This window comes from Carassius auratus, chromosome 24 (assembly GCF_003368295.1).
Source record: "Carassius auratus strain Wakin chromosome 24, ASM336829v1, whole genome shotgun sequence".
NCBI lineage: Eukaryota > Metazoa > Chordata > Actinopteri > Cypriniformes > Cyprinidae > Carassius > Carassius auratus.
Genome location: NC_039266.1, coordinates 15044137 through 15055035, shown reverse-complemented (window position 1 = coordinate 15055035; position 10899 = coordinate 15044137). Strand labels below are relative to the sequence as shown.

The 10899-nt window shown below is 35.9% G+C and overlaps 1 protein-coding gene across 1 annotated transcript in view; it reads right to left on the bottom strand.

Moving 5' to 3' along the window:
- Positions 1-336: 336 nt before the first annotated feature.
- The window catches only part of fam49bb (family with sequence similarity 49 member Bb), a 49506-nt gene continuing 38943 nt past the window's right edge, over positions 337-10899 (bottom strand). The window contains exons 6-12 of the mRNA XM_026201178.1: positions 8257-8396; positions 3187-3264; positions 1702-1818; positions 1528-1607; positions 1245-1371; positions 973-1043; positions 337-627 (exon numbers count right to left, since the gene is read on the bottom strand). Coding sequence (XP_026056963.1) covers positions 564-627; positions 973-1043; positions 1245-1371; positions 1528-1607; positions 1702-1818; positions 3187-3264; positions 8257-8396 — 677 coding nt within the window. The 3' untranslated portion in view covers positions 337-563. The remainder of the gene's footprint in view (positions 628-972; positions 1044-1244; positions 1372-1527; positions 1608-1701; positions 1819-3186; positions 3265-8256; positions 8397-10899) is intronic.

Sequence of the window (10899 nt, the reverse complement as noted above, 5' to 3'; positions counted from 1 at the left end):
AAACATCCTTTTCTTTACACAAAATCAAGCAGACAAATTAATTTGAAACATTAGTTTTCTTTTAAATAGAAGACGTAATCAATTTGCCATGCAGTGGATGTAACATTAAATACTAATTAAAATAAAAAAAATAATATACTTATCTCTTTTTTATATAATTGTATCTAGATCATATAGGTAATATATAGATATTTTATATTCAAGTCAAAACACTCTCCCTCCCTTTATAGGGAAACAAGCTAAATTAAAACATTTACCACAAATATAATCTAACAATGCTTTCATAGCTGCCATCAGTAGCATGGCTGTCTTTCAGGAAAATTAAAAAACAAGGGATTTCAGCATTTTGGCACAGAAAACCACACATAACGCCAGTAGCATCTGCTTTGTAAAAAGACAAGGAAAGATTAGAGAAGCTTTTGTCTGATTTTTTGCCGGTTTAATGAAAAAAAAAAAAAAAAAAACATTCCGTGCATCGCTTTAGTCCAGGAGAGAGAGTGTACAGTTATGTGCATCTCCTGAGCATCTGCTTGAGGCCAGTGGTTTGTCCCAGAGTTTTGTTGCTACTGCAGCATGCTTTTAATGGTCTTAGTGGTTGACTCATCATTAAGATGTTTTGTTGTGTACCTGCACAAAAGACATTAAGTAATAACTATAATTACTGCAGAATTGTGCAGTGTTGTGTCAAGCTTTCTTTAGCAATAATGCAAAACAACAAATAAACAAGCAGTGCTAAAAAAAGAAAAAAAAAAGAAAAAGAAAACAGCAAAAACAGAAAAACAGGATAAAATCTTGTTCATAGGCCCATCATGGGCCCCTGATGCCTCAAAGTGCACGTCATGGAATATTCCTCACATTAAAGAAAGAAAATATGAGGAAAAATCTAAATGTGTCTTCATGGAAAAGTCCAGCTGATTAATATCTTATTAATATGATTTCATGAAAAAAAATATTATCTTAATTTTTTCTTACCTGAGAGCATTAAGAAGACCTTCCACACTGTTTGGTGGCTGATCTCGGAGCACTTTAATGCAGCCTTTCATCTGTTTGGGGAAAAAAGCAACCATGTTTAGAGTGGAAGAGTAATGACAGCACTCAACCTCATGAGTCATGATGCTGTGAGAGAGCCATCGCCACGTTTTCTAAGCACTATGATTATGAGTCAGTGAGCGTTAGTGCCTAGCAGGAGGGGAAAAAACTTCAGAGATGGATTTGCAGTAACAGGAGAAGATGGTTTCACTCACGTCTATTTTGGAGGACTTTGCGAATGCGCCGACAGGATGGACGTAGTCGTAGAGGATAATGACCCCCACCATGACCCGCAGACAGAAGGAAGCGGTCTCCTCACTGCTGAAGCGGCTGCGATACTCTCTGTATCCAAAAAATTTGAGAATAAGCAAATCTTTTTTTTTAAATGTTGTTTTATATTTACCCTTATAATTTTTTGGTATACTATAATTATTATTTTTTTTTATACACTACTAATTTCATAGTATCATTATACAGATGAGAAAATGGAAGACTTACGGGGTTTCCAACATAACTTTGCACACACTTGCCATGGTGCTCAATACATCTGTTGTGTTTTCAATGGGCAAGTTTTTATTCTGTTGGGCAAAAGCAAATATATATTTCTTTATTTATTTTTAAGTTATTCTTTGAAAATGTCACTGACAACTGATTTTAAATATTTTTGTTTACCTCAGATACAAATTTTGTTGTGCCATCACTTAATGTCTTTAGCATGGGTGTGGCATCAGCATAAAAGAGAGATATCCGATTGGCCAGTTCATTATTCACCTCGTTTTCTCCCTCTGCCTTTATGGATAAACACCAAAAACTTTATTAAATGGAGTAAAGCAAGGAGAACATGGATTTTTCTTTCTGAATAGTTTCTCAGAACTTATCACAGTCAATGTCTCATGAAAATAATTAATAGAAGACCATAAAGGAAACAATGTGAAAATGGATAAGCATTTAATATTTTTGACCATGACAGTGTTAAACATCATTAATGTACCAAATATTAAAAAAAGTAATCCTTCAAAAATGGATAGATGTCACCTAACCCTTCTGCTTAAATGAGAATGGAGTGCATGATAGCCAGTTTTTGAGGTTGCAAAGCTAGCATTATTTGAGTGACAATGGAATATCCCAGAATATTTAATTTTGGTTGGCAGGAAAAATGGGAAAAGTCCAAGATGGGAAAAGTAAAGACATCCCCAGACATAAAAAGGAAATAAAGCTTTAGTTAATTTGCAAAATATGTGATGAATAGTTAAAAATATTTCTGTGAAATTAAATGTCTTAATTTACTAACTGTATTCTACTGAATAAAAAGGGTTACTTGAAAACACTTTTCAAACAAGCATAAGCATCATCAAAATTAGGGCAGCAAGACAATAACAAATGTGTTTTTAAGAAAACGGTTTAATCTTACAGTAAACTGCATACACCTGCACATTCTGGTGTGTCAAGTCTAAAAATACATTCATATATTAAACAATATTCTAAACTATTAGTGCAGATGTAGAGAGTTCTAGCTGGAGTGATTTATTTAGCTCTCTTACAGTAGTAGGGCCCTGGGGAACCATGGTGGGGCTACTGAATTCAGTCTGGGAGAATATGAGGGGAAAACCAGCGCCACTTCACTAAACAAGGTATGCAGACTGCATGGTGTCCCCCAGGGCTATGTATGTGACCCGCTCTCAGATCAGATATTTAGTCCTAGGAGGGCAGCGCATCTCTGGGGAGGACAGGCACAAAAGCTGACCACAGATCAGGTGCCACACTATATTGGTGCACCTCAATGCACTTCAGTGAGCATCTCAGAACTCACTCACTCTCCCAGTGGGAGGCCATTTTCTGTTTGGGTCCTCAACAGTCCCCTGAGGGCTGGTATGTGCAAGTGGCTGAGAGCTTGAGTATGTGAGTAAGAAAGACAAGGAAGTGTATTAGTTATGTGAAAAGGGGTTTAGATAAAATCGAGAGCTGCTTGTATATACATACACATAGGTGTATTTACACATTAAAAGTAAAAAACAGGTGTGGATCAACGATGTTAAGTAAGGACAGAAGTGTACTGCACAGAAAGGTGAATAGAAAGAAAAGTGTGGGGGGTGGGGATATGGGGGTTGAATTAATAGCAATAAAGTGGTGGCAGTTTCAATTTTTAAGAAAACTCACAGGAACGTTATTGATCCTCATGCGGCTCAGGGTCCTCCTGTAATAACTGAAGTCATTCTGAATGGCAGGATTTGTCATCTGCAAAATAATGAAAAGTTTATCAAGACTACCATTCAAAAGTTTGGGGTCATTAAAATGTTATGCTATTTGCTTTTGATCAACAAATACACATTAAAGGGGTCATATGATATTTCTAAAAAATAAAATTATTTGGTTTAAAGAAATGTGTTTATGTGGTTTAAGATTTAAAAAAAAAAAAAAAACATTATTTTCTGCATACTGTACATTATTGTTTCTCCTCTTTGCCCCACCTTTCTGAAATGTGTAGATTTTTACAAAGCTTATAGTTCTGAAAAGCAAGGTATGCTCTGATTGGCCAGCTATCCAATGCTTTGTGATTGGCAAAATACCTCAAGAGAGTGACTGAAATGTTACCCCCCCCCTTACCATATTGTGATGATGTGTCCCGGCGTGACGAGACAAAAACAATAAAACCTAATATTAATGAGGCCTTTATTGCATTCTGTGGGGACATGATTACAGATTATAATGACTTATACTGTCTTTTTATGTGTTGCATAACGCCGCGCAAACATAAAACCATGTCTGCATTTGTGATCTGACAAACAATAAAAGAGCGCTACTCTACACTGCTCAAAACTTGCATTTGAATCATCAGTGGCAAATTCTTTAAATATGAAAACATATTTACAGGCTGTGAGTCAGAACAACTGGCACTGTAAGGTATTCTCCCAGGTTCATAAAACAGTCCTCCATAAAATGCATTGCACACACACAAATATTTGGGTTGAATTGTTCTGGAACAGTGTTGTAAATACAATTTAACCACTGATTTCTAAGTTTTGTCCTCTTTTGGAAGGCCAAACCAAGTATTTTCGCTTTCGCAACGAAACACACAGCGCGACACTGATGATAATAAGACAATGTTTATTGAGCACCAAATCAGCATATAAAAATGATTTCTAAATGATCATGTGACACTGAAGACAGGAGTAATAGATGCAGTATTCTTTTAAATCTTTTCAGTCTCTCCTTTACAGTCTCATCCTAGCTTGTTGTGGGTCATTGACAGACCATTGCTATGCAATGGTTAAAATGTTAATAGGTGCCCTGGACCACTAAACCAGTCGAAAGGCTAAATTATTCGAAATTGAGGTCGATATATCATCTGAAAACTGAATAAATAATCTTTCCATTGATGTATGGTTTGTAAAGACAATATTTGGCCAAGATACAACTATTTGAAAATCTGGAATCTGAGGATGCAAAAAAATTTACAAAATCTAAATGAAGTCCTCAGCAATTACTAGTATTACTAGTTTTGATATATTTATGGTAGAAAATTTACAAAATATCTTCATGATCTTTACTTACTACCCTAACAATTTTTGGCAAAAAAGAAAAATCAATAATTTTGACCCATAAAACGTATTGTTGGCCATTGCTACAAACATACCTGTGCTAATTAAAGGTGCTCTAGTAAGTTTTTGACTCCACTAAAGCATAAAAATACCACAGTATTTTTGCAGATATTTAAGAAACATGATCAGTTAACATACTTGTTTAAATGAAAAAGTACCTTTAAGACTGGTTTTGTGGTCCAGGGTCACATATTGGTTTTTAGCTGTATACTTGCTAGGGCATTGCCATGTTGCTACTGTATACTGTAGGTTACTTACTAGCAACAAAGTCTCGATCAGATATCTAAATTTGGTTAAATTCATGTCTATGGGATTATTTTTATTTGTTTTATCGTCTGCCAGGCAGAAATTGCACATCTTATCCCTTAGAAAAATAATAGCACACCTCTCAAAGTTGCATAGCAAATTGTAATACTCAAAGTTATGGGCTTTTAAACAACTCATAATTCTTAAGTAAGAACAATAGTAATACCGATGCTTGCCTTAGCAAGAACCATTAATAAAATAAAATTGTGTAAGGTGTTTCAAAGGGAGGTAAATCTCCAGTTAATTGCTGATGTGACAGGACTGAAGTAGACAAATATAGTCTGGTAGTCTAGAAGGCAAGAACACTTACAGCATTAGCTAAAGCTTTACATAAATGACTACCAGTTCCTTTAGGTAATCAGAGCAATCTTTATCTGACAGGACTGGGACTGTCTGGGACCCATACACACCCTATAGAAGTACCATTTAAACCTAGAGCACACCCCAAAAGATTTGTAGCTTGTGACAGATGGATAAACATGCTTTAATGAAGAGTCATGTTCAATTTAGGGTTCAGTGACAAATTCATTGACAAAGGAGGGGGTGCTTGACATGATGACAGCGGAGACGGGTTAGAGGACAAAGGTCAGGGAGAAGAATTAACTCTTTAGGATTTGCAAGAGCAGAGGTCAACTTTAATCATGAAAATATGAAATAACAGTCAGAAAAATCTCATGATTTTGAAATGTAACAGTTTATTGATTTTTTTTACATATATCCCTATATAACCTTTAGATAGTGTGTAAATTTATACGTTTGCATGTGTTGTTTGTTTGATTGTCAAGATTGTGTATAAAAGGTTTTTCAGCAAAGTTTTGATCATTTATAGGCTTTAGAAGTTAATGCATCAAATGATATAGTAGGCTTTACAGGAATTGATGATGGTTATGTGGATAACTCCACATTTTTGAAGAAATCAAAACAATATCCTCAAATGACATCCATGTCAACAAAACTAATGCAGTCGATTTACTGCCAGACCAGACAGCCCATCCTATCCCTGCAGCATACGGCGCTACGGCATTGGCGGGCTGAAGTAGGTCACTGCGACAAGCTGAAAGGAGGGCATGGTTGAATGGAGGTTGGCATGCCACCTTACACCCCCTACCTTCTCGCATTTAGCAACCCCATCTGGGGGGCTCTTTAATTGGGACATCCCAGTTCCGTGCCGCAGGGCATCAGGGTATATGTGAATGTTTGCATTAGGAAGAGCAGGGTATAAAGGCGCTAGTGTTGGTGCTGAGGTGAATAAAAAAACAGCTAGACGAAACATTATTTGATTTCTTTGGACACATAACCCGAGACAAATGACCCCTGTTACTGTTCAGTCATTTAGGGTTGTCTGAGTGCCTGAGGTTCTGACATGGTCACAGGAGTGCGCAAAAGCACACTATAGCTCAGCATGCTGCAGTCTTGACATATAAGTACACTTTTAAGTGTTTGTTCTGCATTATAATTTAGTGTAAAAGAAACAGCAGGTGTTTAAGATAAATAAAAGAACAAGGCGAGCAAAAGATCAAAAGCTAATTTTCTTGTGATCTTAAATGTCGGGAAAGGTTTGGCAAGCACCTGGGGCAGAGAAAACTGACACGTGCAATTGGAAAGTAATTATTTTCTCATTAGCGGGTTTCTAATCACAATTAGCATGTCATTAGAGAGACGTGGAAGCTTGTTAAAGCATCACATCCTGGTCAGTCTCATCAGTCGCATGGTAATGTGTAACAGCAGGCTGCATGCTAAAATTCTGATGACTTACATGGCAAGCTCATCTTTTAACCATGCATTTCATTTGACTACAGAACATTAATTAATGATTTCATCTCATGGTCCTCATATTTCATATAAAGAAAATGAAGTGTGTTTGATAATTAAATACGATGTATATTATTTCCATAACAATTTTTCACCAAATGCAGATTACAGTGCTACATCTGTATGTTATTTTTTTTTTTAAGTATTTTTTTTCTTCCTATAATTACTAATATTCTGCATATTAGTATTATACTGCAATACATTGTTTTGGTTCAAGCCAGCCTAAATTAAAGTCAATATAATACTACCAATATTATACTACCAAATGTTACCATAATGTGTGCATATATAATATAAGGTTCAGGTTTAAGGTAAAAAAAAAGAAAAGAAAAAAAAAACACTTTATTTTTCACATAATATACATTATTGTTTCTCCTCTATGCCCTGCCTTTCTGAAACACACCGATTTTTACAAAGCTCACTGTATTGAAAAGCTAGGTGTTTGCTGATTGGTCAGTTATGCAGTGCGTTGTGATTGGCCGAATATCTCAAATGTGTGACAAAAATGTTACGCCCCTCACCATACTGTGGTGTCTTGTGTACCGACGAGACAAGACAAAACCAATAAAATCCATTACAAACTAAACATTTGATGCATCCAGTTGGGACATAATTACTTATTATAACGACTTACAAGTTCTTTGTACGCGTTGCATTTCACGCAACTTTATAGAAATAGACACCGGCATTGTAGGCTCCTCTCACAGGAAACAGTCCTCATCCTCGGTAAAATGTGTCACATCTGAATATTTGTATTGAACTGTTCCCTGTATTGTAAATACAACTTAACCTCTGATTTCTAGTTATGTACACTTATTGAAAGCCAAACAAAGTAGTTTTGCATTCACAAAACACACAGAGTCTCCACAACATGGCAGCGACAACAGTGAGATTAAAAGCTATGGCTTCTTTTTATTTGTGGACATTTGGGTGGCGTTATGCAAATCTTTCCACTGTGTGACTTAGACATATGGGAGCGTGTTAGAACGAGCTGTTTTAGGAGGGCGTGATTGACTCTTAACTTGTATACAGAATATCTCTTTGGATTTGAGACTTTAGTCTTTGCGACTTTACAGATCTTCTTTATGCACAAAGAGCTTGTAACACTCCAAAAAGAAAGGAAACATCTAAATTGCATCATATGGCCCCTTTAAATAGAAATATAATTAGAATTTCTCATTATTGGACTCAAACATGTTCTCGACAGGTTTCGTGATATTCCAACCAATTACTTTTGACCTGTATTGTGTCAGCTCCTTAGTATCAGTACACATCCAATGCTAAATAAACATTTAAATTGACATGAATTTTAAATGCAAATTGATTCAACGACTATCTTGAATAGGAAAATGAACAAGATAAACCTGTATCATGTATAATGGCCTTTCATTTATGCAAAGACTGCAACCAAAAAATGATAAAACAAACAAACAAAAAAAAAAAAACATTACCATCAAGTAACAAGGGGATTTTTTTATTGAGGAATAATATTGAGGTATATGGTCCTCACCTTGAGCTCATCAAAGCACAGTGTGAAGTGCAGGATCTCAGCGAACTGTTTGGCAAGGGCTTGCTCTCTCTCCAGATGCTGTGTGGGGTCATCGTATGTCTCACTAGTGAGTGCTCTCAATAGACTATGCAGTGCTGCTTCTGTAGAGTCAAACAATGGTCAGTTAGGGTCAATTATAGGGTTCTCATTGAGTGCAACACATTGTTTAACAATCATACCCCACCCCCCACTGATTAGCTATATTAGCATTATTAATAATATTATCAACTATATATATATGTGTGTGTGTGTGTTTCAGGTAAATATAACTCAAACTTTTTAATTAACTAAGTGTTGTATACTGTAAAACAGCCCATGAAAAATACATGACCGTTAGTTTAACACACTATACCATTTAGATTATGACATATTGATTCATACTGCTCTTAGACCAGCACTAAGAGTCAATCCTTCCATCAAACAACATAAAACCTCTTGTAAACTAAGAAATATTATTTAATGCATAATTTCTCAGAAACATACTCCAGGCTACACAAAAGGCCCACTCTTACATAAGGCTTAATCTGAAATTTCTCAATGTTCTTTACTAACACACAGTGATGTCTTAAGCCTCAGTAGACAGCTTGATGACTTGAGAAGCTGTTCTTAACCCACAATTCCCGTTCTCAGTTTCTCCATTGCCCTATTGAGGCAATACAGTAACAGTACACAGGAGCATGTTAGAATAATTATATTACATAAGAGTCAGCCCTGCAGCAATAAATTAGTTTATGGTTGGGGTACGGTATGATCTCAGCCTGTCCACATCAACCCGATTTTTAATCCTGATCTCAATTACAAGTCTTAAAATATACATATAAACAAAACCAAACAGAGTTGCCCTTGAAGTGATTCACGTCTTGCTGTTGCTAGTATTGCAAAATTATACAAGAAACTCCTACTGCATGTTGAAAGAGCAATGGAAAGAAAGAAAAAACTGCTGTTGATCAATGTATCAACAGCAGATGATGAACTGAATTAAGTCTGAATTAGGTCTGCTCTGAAAGTTCAGACAATTTTGGGGGTTTTCAGCTTTATTTTTATTGGCCCATTCAGAAAATTGCAGTAATCAATCCCATCTAAAGGTAAACAGAGGGTAGCTTTGTCTGTCAACATATTTATTTCCATAGAGTTTTTAAGGTTTTACATAGTCAAGCCAGTATAGTCATCGGAGTGTGAGAGAGAGAGAGAGAGAGAGAGAGAATTTTAAGGCTGGTGACTCAAGCTGCAGCAGTATGTAGAGTAAATTGAGCAGATTTGCCATACGGTAATGACCTCCATCTGCTTTAGTCAGCTTGGCAGGGCAGAGGAGCTGATTAAAAATGGCCATGGAAGCACAATATTCTCCTCCCAGTCAAAACATAGCTTGAGACGAGCGGATTTTAAGAGCACATGCTGAGAATGGAGTGTGAGGAGAGGACAGCGGTTTGGAGGAAAACAGGGCAGGGCAGGGCAAGGGAGTGTAAGTCACATCTCATCAAATAACGAGAACACACGAGAGAAGAAATGACACATGTAGGCAATTGTTAAGATGCTAAATATACACTGAGAGTAACAGTAGTTTGAGATGAACCAGTAAAACAAAATTAAATCAAAAATAAAAAAATTAATAAAAACAAAAACTCAAACAAAACTAAAAAAAGAAAGAAAAAAATAATAAAAAATTCACTGATGCTCCAGAAGGAAATGTGATGCATTAATAGCCAGGGAGTGAAAACTTTTGAACTGGACGAAGATGTCCAAATATTTCTTTTGTTGAATTTTTTTTTTCCTATTTTTTTGTTCTTTCATTTAGTACTGCCCTTTGTAAGCAACAGAAGATAGTTGCATGTTTCCCGGAAGACAAATAAAAGGGATAGTTCATCCCAAAAAAAAAAAAAAATGTATGTTTATATGCTTACCCCCAGGGTATCCAAGATGTAGACGACCATTGCAAGACAGTTCAGACATTGCGGTGAAAATCAGAGATAAAAATCAATATAAATACTGTTCAGCTTCTTGAACAGACCGATCGTTTTGTGTCTTTCCACATCAATGTATCAACACGAGCTGCAGTGTTTAATTTGGTTTTGTTTGTGTATATTTTATGTCTCTCAAAGCCATGATTCCCATTCACTGACATAATAGGACTGAAAGACTGCAGAAGTTTCAGTGAAAAATCTCTGTTTTACTGAAGAAACAAAGTCACCTATATCTTGAATGCCCTGGGGGTAAGCAGATAAACAGAAAATTTTCATTTTTGGGTGAACTTTTTTTTTTAAGAACAATTTATCTTGATCTTCAAATTCAAAAAGTTTCCACCCCCTGGCTCTTAATGCATCGTGTTTCCTTCTAGAGCATTAGTGATGCTGGAAAACTAAAGAATCTGCAGGACATGGAGGATTTTTCTGAAGCACAGGGCTCAGTTTAACTGGTCAGAACAAACAACGGACTCATAAACAACTATCACAAAAAAGTAAATCGTAGATCATCCAGGTAACCACACACAATATTAAGAACCAAGGGTTCCCAAACTTTTGAAGGGGGTTATTTTAATAAATGTCAGCTATTTATTTATTTTTTTTTTTTTTTAATATATAACTCGGGACAGTACTAAATAAAAAA